The following is a 24,332-nucleotide window of genomic DNA, read 5'->3' on the forward strand; positions in this document are numbered from 1 at the left end:
AAAAGTCCAGCCTGTCATTCTTATTAGATTAGACGGCCGATATCAGTTTCATTCATACAGTTTTCGTTTCACGTTTAGTTTTTTTTTGTGTTTTAGGTTATTTTATTGTCAATTTTAATTGTTTAAAACAGTTTATTCTATTTATATTTGGTCTTAACTTGCATGCCCTATTACAATCTAAACAACGAATAGTTTGAAAGTGCCTTCCCGTCTTAGTGTGCATTACCGCATTAGTGTTTAGTAATTAGTCATGGTGTGCGGAAAGTGCCAAGTGGCGGGTTGCGAGAACAAGGTTGAAGGTTCGGGCAGCCCACATCTGTCATTCCATCGCTTTCCCAAGGATCACGACACGTAAGTGTGTTTACTTTACTTGTCACAGCCCAACGCAATCACGAGGTGGGACTGCGCGCGATAAGCGAATTTGAGTATTTTTTTGTGCTGTTTTTATGTATTGAGCTGATTGAGCGAAAGGCCGGCTAAAGCGCAGCCTGCAACAAAAACAAATTTCACTTTCCACGTTCTGTTTTGGCCACTCTTCGACCATGTGCTGCTCGATATATCGAACTGTGTGCGATGCGGAGCAAAGGAGAAGATGATAAAATTTTCAGAATGATTGATTTTGAAATATTTTTTTTTTAAATGAACCATGAATTAAAAATAAGGATTATATTCCGGACTCAATTATCCGAAGCCTCGGTTATCCGAAGGTTTGTCCTATAAGTCGGAAAATTTAATTACGAACCAATTTATTTTCTTTTTTTTTATTTTCTTGCTTTTAACACCAAACTCGTACTCTTCGACCCAATTTTAGTTAAGATAACGATTTTTTTTTGCATCGATTATCCGAAGTTAATTTTTTCCAAAGCCTTCGAATAGTGTAGTCTGGACTGTATCTGAAAATATCTGTTTTTATTTTACTAATGAAAAAGCATCTAAATCAAAGATATTAACAATTTTATTTCAAAATTTTGTCTACCCCCTCCTTATAAATTCCTCAACCAATTGGGTCCTAAAATGAAGCTTAGATTGCTGATATTATTGTTTACAGCGATAAAGCTTATTTTTCTGAGTACAATGACCCTTTGTACGACCACGAAGAGTTTAAAATGGATTTTTAATTCAATTTTGAAAAATTATCCTCTCGGTCCTTCTTGACAGAAAAGCTCCTACTTGACAGCTCGTTTCAAGGGGACCATAGGTGATCCATCGAAAAAATGTTGTCTTGTCATTTTTTTTTTTGCATTAAAATGAAAAAAAGTGATCAGAAATGGTTTTCAATCGTGTTTTTAACCGTTGTACATAAAAATTGACATAGGGCTTTAATACCCAATTGGTGGCTAAAAAATAATAAATAACCAAGCGTCTTCATAATAAAACAGAAGCAATGGAGACGGACGGTATATGATCGTCCTCGGGGGCAAATACTATACAATAATTACAGTTAAGTTCATTCAATGAATAAAACAAAAGTCAACAAAAGTGTCATAATTTTCTCAATGAACATGGTTTTTAATCGGAAAACGGAATGAATTTTCGGATTCTTTGGACAATTTTCCACTAGGAGAAGGTTAAATAAGTTTGTAAATAATAAATAATATGTGTTTTAGAAACACAATTAAAAAAATCTTCAAGTTTATAGGCAAATTCAGTTGAACAAATTTCATGTAAAATGTGAAAACTTGTGATTCGTGCTTCGAATCCAGTATAAAATGCAATATAAATCGATAATTTTATAAACAAAACAAGTTTTAACAAATTTCAGGCAAAAATCCGACTTTTTAACAATTTTACCTGAAATTTATATGTATTTTGTTAAAAAGCTTATAAACTTAGTTAACTAACATAAACATTGATTTTTTTTTCTTACAAACTATTTCAGCTACTTAAATGATGGTACATTTAACGTACAAATAAAGTTTGAACATCTTAAATATGATTTTAACAAGAAAAACTATGACTATCAAAGTCACCCCGGAATTAAAACCAAGAATTTTTAACGTAACTATTTTTCTAAACACTATTGAAAAAACTTTTTTTCCAAAATAGTGCATGGACTTTGTGTGGCCTACCCCAGTACATGTTTTAAAAATAATAATCTTGAGAAAACCCTTACCTGTTGGAAAATATTCTAAAAACAAATTGAAATCCTATCAAAGTCACCCCGGTTTACGGTACAGTTAAGTTCATTCAATGAATAAAACAAAAAAATAAAACTGATTGCAAATAATTTAGAAAAAAATAATTCAAAACTTTATTGATATTTAGCAAATTTTCGGTAGTACCATGATTTTTGCTTCAGAATTTATTGATAAACGAGTCGTAAATTATTCTTTTCTTTGCCTTATTTTTGATTGTCGAACTTAAGTAGGACCTCTAAAATACGCATAAGTGATATACAATGCGTCCCCAACTACTCAAATATGACTGAATTGAGTCACAGAACTTGAAGCAAGCAAGAAAACAAAAAAAATGAGATTTTTGTAACATGATTTTAAGTCTCCAAACCTTTAGGTAATCGAATTTTGGATAACACAACTCGACATTTTTGAAATTGATTACAGTAAACGCTTTAGACTCGTGTTTCGTCAAGATATGATGAATTTGAGCTCACTAAATAAGCTCCATTCGACAGAATTGAATTTTAGTAGATTTGCTGGCAAAAAATAAAATTGAAAATTTCGTTTATAAATGCTACAGAATTATCTTAAGCAAATCAAACCAAATGTACAATTTTATTTATTAGCAGGAAATCCACTAATCAATTAAATACAGCGTGTTCAGGGAACCCAAATCTCTACGAGATTGAAGCTCAAGTGTACTGACTTGAGCAACTTCATAATTCCAAGTTGTGTAATCAAATCTTCGGATAACCGATGCTGGACTGTATTAGCAAAGTATTCATTTAGAAAATTATGTTTATTTTTGTCTAGACTCGATTATTCTAAGTCCTCGCAAAAACTTCATTACAGAGAATCAAATCGACAAATAAGGCTATTACCAATTTAATTTTAAGCTTTCTTTAACTTTTTTTTAAGTTTTGGCAAAGTTACATCAAAACTAGATTTTTGGCGAATTATTAGTTCGAAACGCGGTAATAAAAAAATAGTTTAATTGATTTAATCATTTATTTTAAGGATAATCGATACTCCGGATAATCTGTGCTTCGGATGATCGAGTCTCGACTGCATTTCTAAAAATAGATGTTTTTAATGAACACATTTTCAAAATTATAATGAAATTTAGATTTTTATGGACAGCTATGATTTTAAGTCAGAATTCAATCATATAATATATGCAACAAAAGAAAACACAGGACAAACGCCGAGCCTTGTTGTCCTGTGGTAAGGAGTAAATTTGTAGTTAAACCAACTGTTTCCACAAACTAGGTATGTTGTTATTATTTCAAAAATAAAACTTCCAGGGACTCTTGTCGAAATTGCAAAATTTAAAAAAAATACTTCTTATTTAATCTTGAAGTGTATCTTAACAAAAACCGTTAATTGTTGTTTATTGAAATATTTGAACTAAACAATCAATGAATCAGCGCCGGTCACCCATTCACAACCGCTTCCAGTACCTGAATGGTTACGTACCACCACCAAGGAATGTACTAAAAATCGACCATGGCCAACTGGCGGAGAAAGCACCGGCGGCTAGGCCAGGCATTGAAGCAGAAGAGCACCACCGCGCAGCAAACCATAAACCAAGAGAGCGAGAGAACGAGCATTTTGACACCGCGATGGTGGAAAGGAATAAACAAGAAAGAGGGCACAGGAAAAGATAGATCTTTAAAAGTCCCGTGAAGCTCTCGGCGTGTAGATCTCTAGGCCCGTGGCGTGTGCAGCAGTGTGTCGTGAAGAAAATTCATCGTGGCTCGTGAAGTTTGTGAACTCCGTCACGAATTGTGTGGTTCTGGAGGGTTCTGAGTTTCACGGAAGGTGGAAAATCCAGCCGGAAAGTTCGTAACTTGGGCTCGGAAAATTAACACGACCTAGAAACCGCGAGGAGGAAAAATTTTCCACATCACAGCCTGGGTCTTGGGTGGGAAGAAAAAGAGAAGGAAATCTTGAGAGTGAAGTGGCCCTCCTCTATTCGTGGAACGGATTCCTCAGTTCGAGTTCGAGTCGGTCGGTCCATCCATCCGCTCGTGGTTAGTCTTGTCGGTCGTGTCGTGTGGTGGTGCGTTTTGCTGCCCCTTTACACAGTGAGTGTGTTGAGGTGCGAGAATTGGAAGAGAACCAAACCAAGGTGGAAAACGCCAAAAGGGAAAGAAGCTCCATTCGGACGGACGGACAGCTGCTATTAGCGCGGCTAGGCCAAACCAAGGGGGAAGAATCGAGGACAGTTAGTCTTGAGTTCGTGGCGCTCCGGAGTTTTTTTTTATCTAATTATGAGCCAGTTCCTAGCGGTTCACTGTGGTCAGTCTGTGTAGTAGTGCGATCCGCTGCGCGAGCGGACGGAGTGAAATTCGTGAAAAACTTTGAAAATCTTAAATCATCATATCGTGCACGGGAAAATCGTAGCCGGAGGAAGTGAGTGAGCGAGCGAGCGAGCGAGTTACAGTTAGACGACACTTTTTCAGGAAATTTGATCTCGCTGAACTCGCAGCACCATGCCACCATCTTACTGCTCGGTCGCCGGATGCTCAAACTGTAGAAGCCCTACGTGCAGTCTGTACTGCTTCCCCAAGGATGATGCTGTGTAAGTAGTCCTGTCTGGTCCCTTCTTTCCCTCCAAACGTACAAACACACAAACACCAACAAAAAAAAAGTTCAGCAAATCCCTGCTACGACGACGACTCCTCGCCTTCTCGGGGCTGTTGGCCATGAGGCCAAACGACGAAACGAGGAGGAGGACGAACGGAAGCGAAAAGAAGCAGTTCAAAACTGCCTCGGATGTTCGTCGTCCCTCTAGCGCGAAGAGGGTCGCACGGAATTGAGGGACGCAAAAAGGGACAACAGCGCACACAAAGTTTTGGCTACCTCCGCCGGTACCAGGCACATCACTGGGAACTGGAATGTGCCTTGCTACCGTTGATTGGGGTTGGTTTGGTTACAAAATCAATTTTTATCACAACCATCATTTTTTAAGGTCCTCACACTTTCTTTAAAAAGCAACATGACTCATCCCTCGGCCAAAGTCGCTCCAGTTCACACTCGGATGAAGCGCGCAAAACTTGGACCGGGATGAGCCACGACTGCAGGCCGGCCTGGCCAGCAGTGGGGGAAGGGAATGTTGAGAAATTGATTTTTGTCTCTCGGCTCGGCTGGCTCACGGGGCCTAGGTGATGTGTAACGTCTCGGGTACTGATGAAACAAGAGGGAGGAACTTGGAACTAGGGTTCGGAACGCAACGGGGGGAACTGACGAGCGCGTCGCCGTTCGAACGGAAGGAAGATGTTTTTCTGCTTTGAAAGTTTCGCTGTCTGCGACGTAGATGAATGTTTTTGAAGCGTAAGGTTAACTTTGAGATGAGTTTTAGCTGCTTAGACGAAGATTAGTAAGTTTGCTTGATTATTTTTTTTGCAACTATAGCCTTACTGAACCAATGACAATTCATATTTATTATTCCTGGTTTAGAATTCGATACGATTTAATTGGACACTTAAAATTAAATAATTTTGAGTAACATAAACTGTCGTGCGTCTCCATGATCTAAGTTTAATGATATAAGAATACAAATGACAACAAAGCTGGAAACCTAACTTTTAATATCTGTATGTTTTGTGTTTTTGTATACCATTTTAAAACTATGTTTTATGGTAAAGAAGCACAGTTTTTAAGGCATTTTACTTTTTAAAAAAATCAGCAAATATATATTTCTTAAGTGTGAGAAATCATTGTCCCAAAATTCAAATTTTGTAAAAAAGATTAATAAGTGATTATCTGATTAAAAAATAAATAAGCATTATGCATTGTTATTCTGATTAGTTTAAACAGAGAACTCTTGAAATAAAATTTGCATTGGCCTAAAAGTCTCGTAAATTGCATTAGTTTTCAAAAAGCTTTGTATCAGCAAAAAAAAAATTAATGAAAAAAAAATATATTTATTTTTATTTTTTCAATGCTAACATTAGGAAAAAATACAATATGACTAAATCTTCAACAAAATTCTATTAATAAACTACTGACTTTTGGAAATGCAATAAAAAAGGATTGTAGAATACAGTTAAAAATTAAAAATACTTTTAAAGTCAGCTATTTAAAGATCTGCTCTTGTTCGAGAGTCTTGTGGATTGTAAACCACGCAAAAATATTACAAAAAAGACCCTTTGGACCTCATGTTTTTCAACCTCATGTGCTTCTTACTTTTGCCACCGTTCCAAATCTAGAATGCAAAATGTCTTGAAAATATCTAAATCCTTTAGAACGAAAAAAAGTAGTGTCACCAGTAAATAGTGTAAAAATCATCATAGTCCACAGATCGAAAAAGCTTCGTGAAAAGAGAAATATCGTTTAAAATGAAAGGTAAAATAGTAGTGTATGCAACAAGTTGCGAAAACAAGATTTTTTCAGCACGAGTCGTATATTTATCCAACGAGGTACAACGAGGTATACCGAGGTACAACGAGGTATACCGAGGTACAACGAGGTATTTTTTGCAATTCTGAAGAACGCTTTTTGAGTGGCATTTAATGTCAAACATCCATGTGTTAAGTAAATTCACCGTTCAAAACAAAACAATATTGAAAAATGTTACTTTTCGATACAAGTGTTGAAAAGTTCAAAATCAAATCTGTTATTTTTGGTAGGGAAAAGTAGGCAGTTTCGTTTCTCCAGAAGGACAGGAAAAGTTGACAGTTTCACAGAGTAATTGCAAAAAAAAAATATTTTTTTGTTATCACTAACGAATACGAATGCCGAACATAAAATGCCACTAAACGAATATAAAATGCCGCTAAATGTGCTGATCCTTGTTGCATGTAATCAATGTGAAATTAGTCATTTTTTATGTGGCAACAGAAAATATAAAAAAAGCATAAAATATTGTTTGTTCATTTAATGTTCTGTTTAGAGTTAAGAAGAGATTTTCTTTGTCAGGTAAGAAAAATGAAAGTTAAGATTTTTTAAATACGAATAGAATGGAATCATGCTGAATATTATACAGAACTGTTCAAAGTACATCAACAAATAATTTTCAAAAAAAATGAACTATTTTAATAATTAGTCAACTTAAATCACGAAAACGGCAATAAATAAGATTATTTTGATCCTCTCAAGGATTTCCCAATGAAAACGAGATCGAATCATGAAACGAACTGCATTTTTGGATTCTGGTAACAGTAACTGGTAACTGGTAACAGTTATAGATTCTAAATTACTTGTTATGCTTGTTACTGAAAAATATTTTCAAATTTATATGATTTTATTTAGAATACATTTTTCAGTAAATGTAATTTTCTTATTCATGTCACAAGATTGGTTTCGGGACAACAAAATTTCATAATGTCATAAAAAAATCTATATTTAATGAATTTTGAGCAGATTTGGAAATTTGTATTCACCAAACCTCTAAATTACACATTTTTTAATACAAGTTTCCAAAAATTTAGTTTTGATTAATTCAACTTAAACATTAGAAGTAACTGACGTAATCAATTTAATTTCAACACATTTGAGATGAAATCTGTAAGAAACACAGCTGTGCACAGTGTCTATCAAAGTCACTCTGGACTTCAAAATAATTATTTTCAACGAAACTTTTTTAAAAGCTCTACTGATTTTTTGTTATATAGCTTTCATGGACATTGGTGGCTCATCCCAGTACATGTTTTTTAAATATAAATCATCAGACAAGTCTTACCGGCTGAATAATATTTGAAAAATAAATTCAATCCACTGTCACCCGGTTTACAGCAAATTCATGTTGCCCAATACTTCAATGAATCCTATCAATATTCATAAAACAAATTATTTGCATTATTATGAGAGAGGAATATTTCTAAAACTGATTTTTCTGCAAATTCGCCTTATCAAATTTCCCACGAATCTACTCCATACGAATACGACATTCAGCCACGAGTGATAACCGATCTTTTTTCGTTTCTCCTCTCCGGGGCACCCATTCGTCAAGCCGCTTAACCACTTAACCCTTATCACTCCGAGAGAAGTCATTCTCTCCTCCAACACCAGCAACAGTTACGACTCAATGAAACCACAAAACCACGTTGTTTCCCTTCGCCGATTCGACGACACTCTCTCAGCAAAAGCCCACGTCGTCGTCGCGATTTTGATCGACTCTTCGCATTGCGGTCGTTGTTGAAACAGCTGAGCGCTCGGGAGGATGGTGTGTGGTGCTGGTTGGTTGGGCTGGCTAACTAACCGACTGACCGCGTCGTCGCGGTTCACTTTCAGCCCGATTCCTTTGGCTTACGGGGGGCAGGAATGGGATGGTTGGGAAAGTTGGAGTGTGGTGGAAATTCAAGTTGTTGTGAAATTTGAACTAGGTGTACCATGCGTCTCCATATAATTTAGTGTTTTTCATGGGAACGCATGGTACTTCAAGTGAAATTTTAAGTCCTAACAAAAATATCATACCCAGGTCACCAAAATTATCCCAAAAACATCAAAACCCTTACCAGAATTATAAAAGCTACCTGACTACTTTAAACATTCCCCCGAATTTCCCAACCGAACGTGTTTAATCCCGGCGTGCGCGGCGCTCTCAACCCTCTCAGCTTGCGCTCTCTCACCGCGACGTCGACATGTGTGTGCAGTGCACTTTGTGGGTCTCTCCCGTTCCGTTCCGCGACTCATCATCGACTCTAGGCTGGCTGGCTGGCTGGCGACTGGGTTTGCCAAGCCAGCAGGCAGTTGCAGTTTGCCTGGTTTCTCGCCGGATCGTGGCTCAGTTCGTTTCAGCAACCGGTCGCGTCAAGACGCATTTCGTGGAGTGCGAGAAGTGGCTTCTCGGTCCGAAGATCGCCGAAGGCCAAGAAGAATCCCAAAAGATCCTTGATCATCTGCTCTCTCCCTCTCCCTCTGCTTCTCTCTCTCTTTCGTTCGTTCGCGTCGTCCGGTATCAGTTCGGGGTGTGCACGCGCGAAGGACAGTGTCCCCGGAGGCAACAAGTTGTGATCAGAGGAAAAAAAATCACCTTCTGGTCCGAAACGGGCCAGCCCAGCAGCGTTCGGTGAAGAAAGAACTCGTCGCCAACTTTGTGTGTGCCATACGCGGCTCAGCCAGTGCTGGTTAAGTGGTGGTAGTGGCCATCGGAAGATTAGAGCCGGACGTGTGTGTAACGACGACGTTGACGTCGAGGCATCTCGTCGGCCAGCAGTGTTTGTGTGGATGGACCTAGAATAATTGTGTCACCGAAAATTCCTTGGAGTGTCGAGGCGAGTGCTGGGTTTTCCAAGTTTAATCTGACGCGTAGTTGGTGCAGTTAGTTCTCGGGAACGACGACAAGATGGGGAAGATGTCCGGAAGTCACTGTCTGGTGATGGGCTGTCGCAACAGGCAGCTGCTGAACCAGACCAACACTAGATCGTACTTTCGATTTCCGCGAGATCCTGAGATGTAAGTAAACGAAGCTACTAGAGGATCGTTAAGTACGTACACCAGGTTTCCTTTTTCGGGGGGCAATCGTCCCAACTGCCGCACACCAGGAGGCGTTGGAACACACGTCACAGTAAGCGGAGAACAAAGAATTCGAAAAAGGAGGTCGAATAAAGGACCATCTGCCGTGTTCGGTCGGTGCAAGGAGCACAAGAAAAAAAACCAAGCAAGCTGCGCTCCGACTACTCTCGGGGGGTAACAACTGGCTTATTTCGGATCGGTTCGCTGGCAACCAGCAGTCTTTGTGTGTCGGGTCTCGGGCACCGTTTTGGGTATTTTTTTTTTCCTTCGTCCACTTGGCAACGTGAGACGGGTGCGGCGGTGACGATCGTTCACAAACCACCACGAGACCCTCTTCGCAGTGCCCTGCCCGCTGACCGAAACCTGCCCCTTCAGTTCCCCCTCCTCCCCCTTCAGTTCCGCGCCGAGACCTTCCGCTGTCCTGTTTCTCCCATTTATAATACTACGCCGCGATGCCTGACTCTTGGTGAACCACACACCGACCCCCCGCGCGCGCTCCCTTCCCTTCCCATGCCCCTCTCGGCACCACCCCAAGCAACCTTGTTCGCCTTCAGCAGCTGCTGCTACTCCAAGTGCCTACTATACATTCCCATCCACAACTTCCACACACAATCACCAATGTGGCGCGACGACTACTTTGATGATGGTGCCTGACTACTACGACGGACGTACGGGTCGGTCGGTCGGACACGATACGGCCACCAGCACACCAACAACGAAGAAGCGTCGGCGGCGGCTTCTACTCGGATCGGCCGCCCAGAGTCTGGCTCGCTCGGTCGGAGGGTCGCGCGCAGTACACCAAGTGCGCTCTTGGCTTGACTGTTTCGATAATAGAGTCGGGTCCGGTCATGATACGGGCATCGCCGCAGCAGCCGTCGACGACGCGTCATATTGGATTTTTTCATTGGCGCTGATTACGAAATTCTCGCGAGACTCGTTTCCACCCTGGCACACGGCGGGGTGTTGGAGGCGGCGGTCGTGGGACGGGGTCGGTCGGTGGCGACTGCCCAAGGTGGAACTCGAAATTCCCCGGCCGTGACCGCACTTGTTGCTGTTGTTGTTACGAACGCGGGTGTAGCGCTGACTAACGCTAGTGGTCCTGGAGTTACTGGAGTTGGGGTTTTTAGAATTGATTGACTAAGATCGATTCCATTGTATTTTTCCGAAGGTTCTGATTCTAATTCCGATTTTTGATACTTAGTTTCCTTAACGAAGGACTTACTCGGACTTAACATTAGTTTTTGATTGAAGATAATTAAAAATTATATTTATTTATTCGCTCGCGAACAGTATGCTGCTCGTCTAATGGTTATAGATGGAGGTAATATAAAATGGCAAAATTCATTTTTTCCATGTAATGTATTTTTGATCAAAATTCTCCTACTGTCTTTATATTTTTAAAAATATCTTGTGCAATCAAGAGACTATTATACTATTCTTGTTTTAAGAAAAACTTTGCATCTTCTATTTTATTTTTAATTTTGAGTACTTATTTCTGTACACATTTTCGGATCGAGGGTGGGCGAAACATTAAAAACAAATTTCAAGCATGATTTCAAAATTGTTCGACGAAAATTAACACAAAATGCGTTATGCAACATTATAGTTATGCTATCAAAAATTGGCAAAATATCAATGTAAATTCACGTTTTTCTTAAAACTTTTGTATTTTTTTCCTTAAACTTATATTCAAACTTTTTTTTTATATTCAAACTTATATTTATAAAAATATCGTCTCTGTGATCCCAAAAGTCTTTATTAGATTAAACAAACATAAAAAAGCATTATAAAATGTATTCTGATTAGTTTACCATTAAGTTTACAAGGTTTTTCAATGAAAATTTTAGTTTCCGCCAGTAATATGTTTTTGCTCACTCATTATTGAGGGAAATTTTAGATGAAGGGAAAACACATTTCCCGATATATATGGTGTATTTTACAACCTTCAACAATTATCTCTGGCTTGTTGAGTTTTTTCATACTTTTCTCCTGAATTTTCCAGTATTTTTTTTCCTGTATTTTCAGATTTAATATTTCGTCGGGGCAAGATTGTTTTTTTAACAATTTAATCGATTGTGTGGGTTATTTTTTCATGAAGTTTGCACATTATCATAAACAAATATTATGATTATGTCTTGTTCTCATTACATATTTCACCAATATTTAACCACAAAATAAATGTTTTTGAAACCAAACTTAGCAAATTTCCACCATTCTTTGGAATCAGCCCAATAACCATGCTGAGATCCACAATCTATAGCAATAATAAAAAAAAAACACATTTTCTCCAGAATTCCAGCATAAATAGATTTTTTGAATATTGTTTTTTTAAAATGATTAATTTCATCACATTTTGATGTAAATTATCTGAATCAAATCCAAATGTTGGAGGAAGTGCCCTTTTATTTTACAAAATCGCACATAATTCTGCTATTTTCAATTCATTTTATTTATCGAAATAATAATTTTACGACTTGTATGAATAACTGGTTCATAGAGATTTGGTGTTCCTGGCAACTATTTCCTTTTCAATAACCGCTTGGTAACAGAAGGAATACAATTAAGGGTGCACAGCAACCAAGGAAGTTGTTGTCTTCTTATTTCAAAATTGACAAACTTACGGACCCAATCCTGCAACTATCAGATTATAAAAATTGGCAAATTCTGTTGTAATTCGCTTAATAGACAGTACTTTAGGGGATGAATAAAAAATTAAATCGATAGTTTCCGTAGTTTCGAAAATACTAAAATATCTGTAACAAAAATCTTGGTGCAAAAGCTTTGATTAATGTGCACCGTTAAACAAAAACTAGGGAAAATTTGGCCAAAAAAACTAGTGAGATCGAAACAATAATTCTGCTAATCAAGGGTCCTGATTGCTCAAAATCAACCACTCCATTCGCGAGCACAAATAGCAGGCGACGCGATACTGCCCTGATGAATTCCTACCGTTTGTCACTTTCAAACCATTCGCTCCCGAACACTCTCTATTCTACTCTCCTTCTCTCTCTGATCGGCTCAGTCTCCGAACGGCTCAGGCAGGGCGAACGTCCCCGATCACTCTGAACTGAACACATTTTTTCTCTGATGCGCTGCATTATACTCATTGATTTGGGTTGCCTAAAATCAATGTTATCAATTAAATTGTGCATTTATTTTGATTTCATAACATTATAGATACCATTCAAAGAAACTTCCACCAAGAAAAAATCAAATTTATGGCAAACTGAGGGCGTGAAGGCAAAAAGACTGCCGCGCTAGCATTTTGTGAGAGTGGCTCTTCGCTGAGCATGGTACTGTGTGAGTGTCGTCGAACGACGGAGTAGGCAAATATTTTCACGATGTATTTGTTCCCTGAGTGAACAGTTCGGGCCACTCGCTAGCTGCTTGCGAGTATCATTCGCTTATGAATGCTAGCGGGTTGGAATAGGCGACGAATGGATAGGCGATGAGTGAGTGGTTTCTGTTCATTGAATCGAAAATCAGGACCCTTGCTGCTAATATTGAATCAAAGCTGATATTTTCTTCAGTAGCTTCCGAAAAAGAGAAAAAAGAAAATCTCTGTTTGCAAAAATTACAAATTAGATAAATCGTATTTTGCAAAATTCTAGGATCATCTAGACATCCTTAAAATACACACAAAAAAAAAGAATCGTCCCAATTGGTTGAGTTATGCACGAGAAGCAGCGAGTTGAAGTAATCGTTCCAACTTTTTTAAGGGGTTGGAAGTTGGAATGTTAAGAAAAATCGCGTCTGACAGTCTGGCACTAGTGTATAAAGTTTTGTGAATTGAAGTGAAAATTGCAAAACTTGCAAAGCAAAAATTTGATAATTTTGATGAATTCAAGAAGCTTCGTGATTTTATTTTTTTAACTTTTAGCCAATAATGTGAAAAAATCCGTCTTCTCGTTTAAAATCTAATTTAGAGTAATACTTAATCAGTTCAAGAATTTATCAAAACCACAGTGGTTAACAAGTCAACACACGCACGTAATTCCCTGCGCAGCAGGTCAATCGAGGGTTATAGAGCGGTTCGTGGTCGCATACACTGACTCTGCGGTGTGCGGTACACGGAATAATGGTACTGCCTCGTCGTTGAGGGAGGAGCAGCAGCAGCAGCAACGGCGCACTTTGGAATGCTTTGCGCGGCCTCTTATCAACGCTTTGTGGCCACGTTTGTTGGTTTTTCTGACTTTGAGCACGACTCAATCTGGTGTGCGCCGTGGATTGCGCGCCCGGAGACGTCGTCGTCGTCACCCTTATTTTGTGTCGCTACGGAGAAGGGGGAATAATGGGGCCACAAGATGTTCGGGGGAACACAACTGGGAGTGCAATTGGTTTAATCAAATTTCTGAGGAAGTTGTACCAGCGCGGAGAAACGTGGTCCTGGTAAATCTGGCTTTTTTGCTGAATCAGCGATCCCTACGCAATGACATCATCGCTTGAGTCGAGGTGCGGGACGGCCAACAATGCCAATTTGTTTGTACTAGGGAAGACCAGCGCTTAGCAGCTTGAGGAGTTTGGTTAATAAATTGGGTTTTTTTTTTGTAGAGTTGATGAAAATCTCCATCAATCCCTTTCACCCGTCGAACGCCATGTGTTTGAAAAAGTCGACAGAAGGTAGATCGGGCCAACCAGCAGCGCCAAGGATCCGGTTCCTCCGCACTCCAAGGCAGACCGAAACCCCAAAAATGAAAAATAAAAATAAAACATCTGTGCCCGGTCCATATTTTTTCTTAATGCCTTTTTCTTTCCTTTCCCTCGTTTTGGTCCTTTCCAGGTGCAAGCAGTGGGTCGAGTTCTGCAACCGTCCCGAGCTGTGGAAAAAGTACGACGAAAATGGCCCCGAGTACCTGTACAAGAGTTCGCGTATCTGTTCCGATCACTTTCAGCCGAACGACTTCAACAATCCAAATCTTTTCAGTCAAGGGTAAGTTTTGTACGATCTAGGGGGGTTGAGCGTTCTCCTTTCGCGACCACCAACCGTCGTCGTCGTCGTCGCCACCAAAGTCGACGTGACACCACCAAGTCCACGACTCTGGGGCACAACTGGTTGCTGGTCATCACGCGGCCTGCCCGCACGGTAGGGTTGCCAGATTGATTTCGATTCCGAGAAGAGTTGCTGATGTGTGGGGGGGGGAATTGAATCTGGAGAAGATTCGAGGTGGTTCGACTTGCGTCATTACCTGCGGTGAGAATCTCTCTGTTTCTGGCAACCTCGCTGGGCCACCGAAAAACACGAACCGGTAGTGCGCGGCGGCGGCGCGACGGGTCGTGCAAGGAGAAACCCAAAAATAGCTCGGTATGTAATCGATTTTCTTCTTGTTCTTCTTCCCTTCTCGCCTTGGGTTTTGGCGCTGAACTCTCGGTTTCGCTACCTGGCTCGCGCGCGCTCGATTCTTACACACACGGATAGGCTGAAAAAAGGTTCGGTGCCCACACTATATCCAGCCAGTAAAGAACCAAAGACTCGCATCAGCATAGGTGGTGGCTTCGGCGGAGGCAATTCGCCGCCCAATGGACACCACAACCAACAACAACAGCAGCCAGACCATGATTCACTCATCTTGTCAATGTCAACGAAGCGACCGCTGCCTGCACACCAACAGCAAAGTCAGCAGCCGGTTGCCAAGCGAAGATCTCTCCCTCCTGCAGCCACATCCGCCGCCACCCTCGCAACCCATGCCGCCGTCAGTGGCGCGCTGGCTGGACTTATTCAGCGCCAACAGCTGAAAGAGCAGCAGAGGAAGGCGTTCGCTGCAGCCCTCCAACTCCAGGTACTTAATGATCCCCCCACCCCTTCCAAAAGTTACTTTGTAGTAGAACACTACACGCTCAAAGTGACTACGTCAAAACTCCTTGAAACTTACAATTAATCCACCCTAAAGGCACAACACCAGCAACAACAGCAGCAGCAGAACCAGCAGCCACGATCGCTACTGGCCTCGGTCAAGCAAAAGACCGCCAATAACAACAACAACAACAACATCATCAGCAACCTCAACGGCAAAGCAGCGGCAGCTGCGGCACAGGAAAAACTCGAGGATGAACGAGGGTACGGCATCAACTACGTGGACATGGACGGAGGAGGTAAGGATGTTTGTATGTGTGTGTCCCCGTTTTGGAATTGGGGTTGGGCCGCGCAGGGATCACGTAGCAGCCCCCGGTAGGGTTGCATTCCAAGGGGCTGAAACTTTGAACCGCTCGAAAATTGATTGGGATTCCTGGGTTTTTATTTGCCTCGTTTGAACCACCACTCCAAACGTGCGACGTTTGTCCCTGACTACCCTCTGCCTGGTGGTCAGCGCGCGCACACACACACACGCCCGGCATGGGTCATCAGCGTCACGAGTGGAGGAAAAAAATCAACCCTCCCGAGTGGGAATAGATGATGAAAGAGGGCTGAAAAGATTGATTTTAAACTTCTTGTTTTAAAAAAAAAAACCATGCGTCTCCACCAAATATTACAGATTGGTGAAATTCCATGGAGTCGCATTGTAGATTAAGTTTAAAACATTTCCAACACCAAAATAAACCCAATTTCGATCTCGATTCGCCCTCGGGTACGCAGCGCGGTGGCAATAGAGATATCCACGCGCGAGAGTGTGTTAGTTTGAAGTTTAGTTACACGCATACATAGGCAAATCGAGTAGAATGATTCGTCTGCCAAAATCAGCTGTGTCCTTTGTTATACCACGAGCACGTGGTAAACAGCTGGTTTTTACAGACGATTTGTCTACTCGATTTGCCTATGTCTGTGTAAAAATAGTGTAAACAAAATCAGCTGCTTGGAATTCAGCCAATCACAATCGATCAAAACCAAAACAATACTTTAAATACAAACACTAACACAGAATTATGGTGTGCGTGAGAGAAACCGTGGAGATCTCTATATTTGGCGTGGACAGCCCCGATGTGTGTTGACGAAACTGCGCACATCCAAACACGGTCGATGACGACGATGATGGATACCAGCAGCAGCAGCAGGTCAGGCCAACACACAGTGGCAACCGGAGGGCGTAGCGAGGAGTGTGTGTCCGGTCCAGTCCGGGTCGATCCCCAGCAGTTGCTTGGGTTTTTTTTGCTTCTTCTTCTTCTTACTTCTACTCTTGAAGCGTTCAAGCAGGGGGGAATTAGCACGCGCAAGATGTTTGTGGAGAACCCTCCTGCGACTATGGGTGTGTGGGTTGGTTAGTGTGCTCGAAACTCCCAGGGGGTGCTGGTTTGCTGCGCTGTACCATGTTCTAGAAGGGAATTCAGAGTCGTTCGTATAATACGCTCTGGGAATTCCAGTGATTGCCAGCGCTTCGTCGACGTCCTGGACAGGTTGTTGCGAACTCTACGCTGAATAAGCAACGCGAGAGAAGAATTAAAATAATAAAAACAAACTAGGAAAATAATCACATTCATCTCTCTTCAAATCCACGATTGTGTGTCAGCAGTGGCAAATCTCACTCATACACGTGGTGCGTGTTTTGTTCCGTTCCACAACAAATCGACCACATGTTGCGAGCCAACATGCTCAGCAAATACATCATGTTTCCTCCTTCCCCCTTCGTTTCTCGTCTATTTCCATATCTCTCTCATTCTCACACACATATCCACCCATTCATCAGGTGGTCGATGATTCTCAATATTCGTCGAGTGACACACTCCGCGCGCACCACCAACAACGTGGTTGTTTTTCAGCGATTCCGCCTTTACACGAGCGCGCGCTCTCTCTCATGGACGATTTGAGCATTGGCTCTCGGCGACTCGAAGGTCACGCGCTTTTTTTTTTCTTTTCTTCTTTTCAATCTATGCTCGCACACACAGCAGCCGAGCTCACATGTTTTATCAAAACAAAACGGAGAAAAACTGAAAATACACTACTGCGCGCTCAAGATATACCTACGAATACTTGTGTGCGGTGTGTAAATTGTAAAGTTGCGTGCACGGAGAGAATAGACAGAGAGAGAGACACGGTACAGAGCAAAACAAAAGTCGATTTAAATATTAGAGAGAATGTGGCGATCAAAACAAAAAATGAATAAAAAATGCACGTTTTCTTTTATTCTGTTGCGTACAACAATTAAAAAAAGAGAGATTTGCAACAATTGCTATGATCTTTCGGTTCAATTTAAAAGATTTTTTTCACGCACCTCCATCATTATGTAATTTTATGACAAATGGATCTGGGGCTTTTAATATTTAAAAAAAAACTTATCTTACAATTAAGATTAGTTAATTTTAAAATTAAATACATTACTTGATCGCTAACTGGGCTGATTTACAAGAGGAGGTAGTCAATGCAACATCAATTTTAATTTAAATTTAAATATGAATGTATTTCAAAAATATTTCAAGAACTTTGCCGATGCCACCAAATCGATCAGAAAATTATTTCTCGAGACACAGATTTTTGATCATTTATCTAACATTTGTGTATGATCACCGCTCAAATTTGTATGGAAACTATGGACGAATGGAAAATGGAAAATTGCTTCTTTGGGCATACCAAACATGTATGCGAAGTGCCTCAAATAAATATACATAAATTCATCATTTACGGAAGTCCCACAAAATTGCTTAATTCAATCTCAATATCTAAAAGTTTTTAATAAAAAAAGAAATACACAAATACAAATACAATTTGCTGATTTTCACTATTCAAACAACTAATTTTGCAAAACTTTTGATAGAAACTTGCTTGCTCACTTCTTATTGAGCTATTTATCACGAAAACGTTTTTAATTAGCTTTAATTTAAAAGCTCTGACCTGCCAACATTAGAGGCACGTTGGAATTAGATGCTATTCCCCTAGTAGCCCCAAATATTTTTTTTTTTCGAAAATTACCCGTTTTATAATTAAGAACGGTTCAAACTACTCTAAATAGTTTACAACCGATTGTATACATTTTTCAAAAAAAAATCCTGAAATTTTCAAGGGAGGAGAGACAAAACTAAACATTGTTTTAAACCAATTTGAAGGATTTTTGATTGATTTATAGAAGACATTCAGTTTAAAAACTAGGATGATCAATTTCCATTTTTTTTCAATTTCGTTGTATAAAAAACTAATTCTCGAATGACGAAACGACAACTACTACTTTTCAGCATTGTTTTTTGGTAGGGGACCATCCATAAACTACGTAGATACTTTTTTGGAAATGTTATTTTATCATTATTTATTTAATATCGATAACTTGTGTTAATCAAATAATCAAATATCCGTCACCAAAAATAACAGTGCTGAAAAGTCAGCTTTTCAGCACTTGTTTCGAAAAGTAATACTTTGCGACACTATTTTGATTGTTGAGTCTTAAAAATCATATTCATAAACTACTATTTCAGCATTCGAAATTGGTTCCTAAATAAGAGCAGTTTCTTTTCATGCACTTTTTACGCAAAGGAATTGCAACATTTTAAAATATTATTTTATTTTGAAAGTAGTTTTGTCCTTGGATTTTTGGAGACAGTTTCAAACACTATAAACTTATCCCTCCAAATTATATTTTCAGATTCGTCCGAATACGATTCCAGTTACCAGGCCGAAGATGAACTAGTCGCGTACAAGCAGCTCCAGCAGATGAAGGCCGTCAAGGCGGCGGCCGCCGTCATCCCGGCCTCGCTCAAATCGGAACTGACCGTCACGGCCGCAGTCAACCACCACAACAACAACAACAATAACAACAACAGCAAGGACAAGGACGGCCTCTCGCCCTCGAACGGCACAGTCAACTACAAGGAAAAGTACGAGCAAACGCTGAAGGAGCTGTTCGCTTGCCGTAAGATCGTCAAAAACCAGAACAACGCTATCCAGCAGCTGCAGGGCGAGATAGACTTCCTGAACCAGCTGCTGAAGGAGAAATGATGGCCTACGAAGGGCAGTACTATGGTGCCAATGGTTTTCTAGATTTAGAGGATGATCCGTTGTCGTGTTGTTTTGTATTTTGCGCGGAGGAAAGCGGAAGCATTCGTCCCTTACCCTTTTTGTATAGTCTAGCATTAAAAATGTTTAGCTTTTAAACCATACGAGGTAGTACAAGGAGTAAACAAATTTAGTTCTTTTTTTTTGTAACATAATTTAACCTGGAGTTTACGAAGAGCACTGATGATGTACCAGCAAAAAAAAATCATTCAATAGCTATCGATTGTTATTTTCTGCCCTATTCTCTAGTGCCAGTAAGTTTGTAACAGAACCAGAAATAGTATTTATTGCCTTGGTTAGCGAGGAGAGAGCTTTCAGAGAAATATTTGTATCGCGTTTTTGAAGGATTCAGCAAATCTTGCTAGTGATAGTTACCAATCAGCGTGTTTTTCTTTCGTGTTTTATCAGTTTTATCAGAAGCATTCAGACATTCCGATACCGGTTACCATCTGGAGCGAGAACCAGCTCGTTTGCCCTAATCAGCCATTTTCTGTTAAGTGCAGGCATTTTAGATTTACAAACATCGTACTTTGATACATTAATACGCACCATCGAATGCCAGTAAAACAAAGTTAAAAGGCAACGCTTTGTGCATCACATTATTTACCATACGGACAACAGTTGAAAACGGGCGCCTAGTTTTAGCTTAAAGAAAACATACGAATTATACGGCGGAGCCAGTTTCTGAGCGTAGATTGGACGGACAGTTATACGAAAACACAAAACAGGAGAAGAATGCGCCTTCAAAATAAAAATTAGTGTACATGAAAACAAGTAAAAGATAATAATTTAAGAAATAAACGTGTTGGAGAAAACAAATTTGAAAAAATGGTTTCGAATACAAACAAATAGTCATACAAATTTGATAAGCTCTAATTAGAATTGTGTATAGTATATTTGGGGATGTATTTAGGATTACCCTGTTCTCGAGAGTCATAAGTAACACACAAAACAAAAATTTGACTAGTTATGATCCATGAGAGTGAACTAAGCAAACCAAAACAAACACAGCATTATTAAGGATTGACTAGTGTGGAGGTGGATTTGAAAAACAGAAATAAGCCGAGTGTTGTTAAGTATAGTGTAGTTGACCGTGAAAAACAAAACTACAAACCAAATAAAAGTTTGAAAAAGTAAAATTCGTTTGTCTATTTCACTTCTTAGAAAATTACGAGAAATGCGACTACACTGATTGATTACAGCTAAAAATATCAATTTTTGCGCTTTCTTCGTTCTGCAAGGTTTGCCTTTTGGTGAAATGTGTGCCTTAAAACACTCGTATCGTATACCTTACACCTAGAGGGTGACGAGCGGGAATTCCCGGGAAAAATTTCCCGGGAAATCCGCAATTTTTTGACCTCTCGATTCCCGGAAAATTTGGTCGAGACTCCCGGGAAATTTTATACTTATAAATATCGAACCAAAATTAATAAACTAATCAGAAAAAACATTTGAAAAATTCGAAATTATTTAGAACATTGGATGTTCAATGTTCGATTTCCAAAATTGAATTGATCAATGCTTCTCTAATCTTCTTATTCTAAAAGTGTGAATTTTAACTTTTCAAAAATTCCAATAACTTTAATTGAGTGTAACCAAAAAATGTGGAACCCAAAATTAACCTTGAAGCATAATTAGCAGTTACACACCATAAATGAAATATTTATTATTTCTAAGAGGGAAAAGCCTTTTCAAGATAAGTTTAATTTCCATATTCTCTCTCGAGCATAGCAAAACTCATAGTCTATTTTTTTTTAATTCTAAGTAAGTCAATTTCGCTTTATCGAGGTAATTGCCTTTTTTGATGCCAATAAGTCATTTTGTGTTTTGCATATTAAATTATATTTAAAGAATAAAAATCAGGCATTTTTTGTAAGCGGACACTAAGCCCGCTAATTGTGAACATTTACAGTTGACCTTAAGAAGGAAAAATCAACTTAAAGTTTTGTTTTGAGTCGTTATTTATCATATTGCAGAATGCCATATTGCATAAATGGAAAATTATATATTAGTTATTTTTTTACTTTCAAAAAATCTAATAACAAGTTCAACAAAAAGTTTGTGCAACTTTTGAAAAATCAATCAGTGCGAATGAAGATTCGTAAACATTTTAAACTGCAATTCGAGTCCCAAAAAGGCTCGAGAAACGATTTTGTATTTGTAGATTGAGGGAAAAAATCTAAATGTAGAAATAGTTCCTTAAAATAATGAGGTTACTTAAATTTACGTTTCATTGGATTAGTATAAATTGATTGAACTGAATTCATTAAAAAGAAACGTTTTTTATTTTTCTTTTAAAGTTATTGACACTATTGGCTAGTTTATAAAAATCCCGGGTCCCGGGAATTCCCGGGATATGGCAAAACTCAACTCTCGATTCCCGGGAAATTGAAAATCTAGAGAATCGTCACCCTCTACTTACACCTTTCCAAAAATCGTCCAACCCAAGCGAAACTTATTTGGAGATACCGTGGGGACTTTCTCTTATACCCTTAAAAAAGTGGAGAGTCAACACGTCCCGTCTTCCAAATCTCTTTCATGAATTTGTGCATTGAAAAAGTCATCACAGTAGACTGTGGCAAAGCTAACTTATGACGTTTGATAGGTCGAGCTTTGGAGTCTAGTCAGAAAATTCCACCAAAGTTCTATCTTTTCATTGAACATTGGTTTTTGACCAAAACTATGTCAAATTTTGATTCAAGACCAGTACAATTTTGAGAAGAGTTGTCAATAATATGAAAAAAAAAACAATTTTGTCGAAGACACCAAAGCGATAGGAGCTTTTTGTGAAAAGTTGTAGCATGATTTTATAAAAATGTTGTTTGTATAAAATCTTGGCAAGAGCTCCTATCACTTTTATGTCTTCAAAAATTTTGTTTTGATATTATTGACAACTATCCTGTACTTCCCACCATTGAAAAAAACGGCTAATATCCACTTTTGGCAAAAACGAGATATTAGCACCAGGTGGTAAAGAAATTCCAACGCATCTCCTGGAACTTGAATTTCACTGAAATAGTGTTTAGACTTGGCTGCCGATGCGAAAAACCAAACGGCTAATATGCCACTCATATGGGCAATTGCCTTGAAGTAGATTTTGTGACAAACACTAGAACAAGTTTTTCTCGGAATACTTGATTTCTGGAGCAACACGAGAAAAGGGCGGATAAGCATTTTGACAGATTGAACTATTTTGCTATTTCTCAAGCTTCAGGTAACTTTTTCTCAAAATTCGAAATGGGAAACAATAGCTGACCTCCACAGCTACCATTCAACACTATGGGTTTTGTAAAATAGTTGCCCATTGCCTGTGAAATTGCAAAATAGTTGCAGCTGTCAAAATGCTTATGCGCCCTTTTCAAATGTTGCTCCAGATTTGGCATAATAGCTGAATTGTCAATTATGGGCAGTGTACTCGTCAATAATCTAAATTTGGCATAGTTTCAGTAAAAAAAAAGTTTTTTTGATGGGCTTTATCAAAAAAAGTCCTTAAACATAGAGCCTTGGTGTCTTCGATAAACTTTGTGGAAGACGCCAAAGCTCTTTCTCTTATTTGTCAAAAGTGAGGTTTAAGTAGTCATTTGCGATGAGTTTTGTAATGCACGAGTTTAGATTAAAATCAAATAATTTCGTAAAAACAGCATCTTGCACAACTGCGGACTACTTTGATTCTTTTTGGTTCTACAGAAAAGAAAGACGACTATTTCAATTGACTGGAATTGCTTACGTATTTTAAAATTTTATTCTTTTTTACAGCTTAGTAACACCATTAATGTATAGCATAATTTTCATTTTGAGAATAGACTTTTTACATGAACTTTTTTTGTCATGTGTATAAATATTTTCGCATGCTCTCCTTGGTAATACCAATATGAATGAAATATCATCTCTATTTGGGGATTGAAGCGATTGAAATTCTCTACATTTATAACAGTTCTTAATCTTGGTTGTCAATAGGTTCCAAAAATATCTATTCAATAGTAACAATTTTTATGTGATCCGTGAGCAGAACACCACTTCCAAACCTTTTGGCACGCTTGATAATACATTATACATGATTAGGTAGAAAGAAATGCAAGATTTTCTCCCGACAGCAGATTATTGTACCGTTTGCTTCACTCTCAGCAGTCTAATAAAAAGTTCTTAGTAGAATAGTAGAATGTGACTTACTTCTAGCAGACGTGCAAAACACTCAAACATATTATCACAATCATAATCGTTTAAAATATGACGTACTTTATAGCAGTGAAAATAGAGCTATCATGACTTTCGAACTTTAACGACTAATACTAAGCCAGCTTTTCGCCGGGGGATTGCTTATTAACGAGAGGATCTGATATGCCGAGTTGCGTTCTCACGCACTCACAGGATTTTTCAAACACGAGACACACACAAAAACGGGACACATTTCTACTTGATATTGAGCTGATGCTCGGGAATCTTATTGCTACTGCTGCCGCCACCACCGGTGCATTCCTGATCACTTCCCGCCGGGGACGACCCCTCGGAGGTCATCTTTACGTACAGGTTGCTGCTGTCGTTGGCCCGCAGCATGGGCGGCGTCGGCGACGAGTTGGTCGAGGACGAGCCACAGTCGGCGGCGTTAATCACCGGCACGACCAACGGCTGGCGGATGTTCAGTCCCGGCGAGGACAGATTGTTGATGGTGGTGCCGTTTTCGCGCAGCACGTTGATCTCTTTCGGTGACCCGCCCGACATGGGGTTGGGCATGCGGAAATAGTGCGTTTTGTGGGAACTTCCGGGCCGCGAGTAGTCCAGGTGGTCGTACTCAGTGTCTTTTGGGTGGGGAGGAATAATGAGCAAATTTTAATAAAAGGGTGGAC

The 24,332-nt window shown here is 39.4% G+C and overlaps 3 protein-coding genes across 10 annotated transcripts in view; 1 reads left to right on the forward strand and 2 right to left on the reverse strand.

Annotated features, from left to right (window-relative positions):
* Positions 1–24,332, reverse strand: part of LOC120428400 (elongation of very long chain fatty acids protein 7-like) — a 318,557-nt gene that overhangs the window by 30,744 nt on the left and 263,481 nt on the right. The window lies entirely within an intron of this gene.
* Positions 19–20,627, forward strand: LOC120428394 (nuclear transcription factor Y subunit beta-like). 3 transcript variants are annotated; one of them, XM_039593402.2, is made up of 5 exons: positions 19–351; positions 14,359–14,508; positions 14,995–15,355; positions 15,467–15,668; positions 19,079–20,627. In XM_039593402.2, exons 1-5 carry the CDS (start codon positions 251–253, stop codon positions 19,429–19,431), a joined length of 1,167 nt encoding a protein of 388 aa, XP_039449336.1. In that variant the 5' UTR covers positions 19–250; the 3' UTR covers positions 19,432–20,627. The 3 variants fall into 3 exon arrangements, with proteins under 3 accessions (XP_039449336.1, XP_039449337.1, XP_039449335.1); XM_039593403.2 differs by lacking the exon at positions 19–351 and adding an exon at positions 3,737–4,701; XM_039593401.2 differs by lacking the exon at positions 19–351 and adding an exon at positions 8,794–9,518.
* Positions 23,340–24,332, reverse strand: part of LOC120428389 (protein draper) — a 37,103-nt gene continuing 36,110 nt past the window's right edge. For 5 of the 6 annotated variants that reach the window (XM_039593392.2, XM_039593387.2, XM_039593388.2 and 2 more), the window contains one exon: positions 23,340–24,284. In XM_039593392.2, the coding sequence (XP_039449326.1) occupies positions 23,899–24,284 (386 nt within the window). In that variant the 3' untranslated portion in view covers positions 23,340–23,898. The remainder of the gene's footprint in view (positions 24,285–24,332) is intronic. The other variant, XM_039593389.2, reaches the window with a different exon arrangement.

The sequence above is a fragment of the Culex pipiens genome, chromosome 3 (assembly GCF_016801865.2).
Source record: "Culex pipiens pallens isolate TS chromosome 3, TS_CPP_V2, whole genome shotgun sequence".
Lineage (NCBI taxonomy): Eukaryota > Metazoa > Arthropoda > Insecta > Diptera > Culicidae > Culex > Culex pipiens.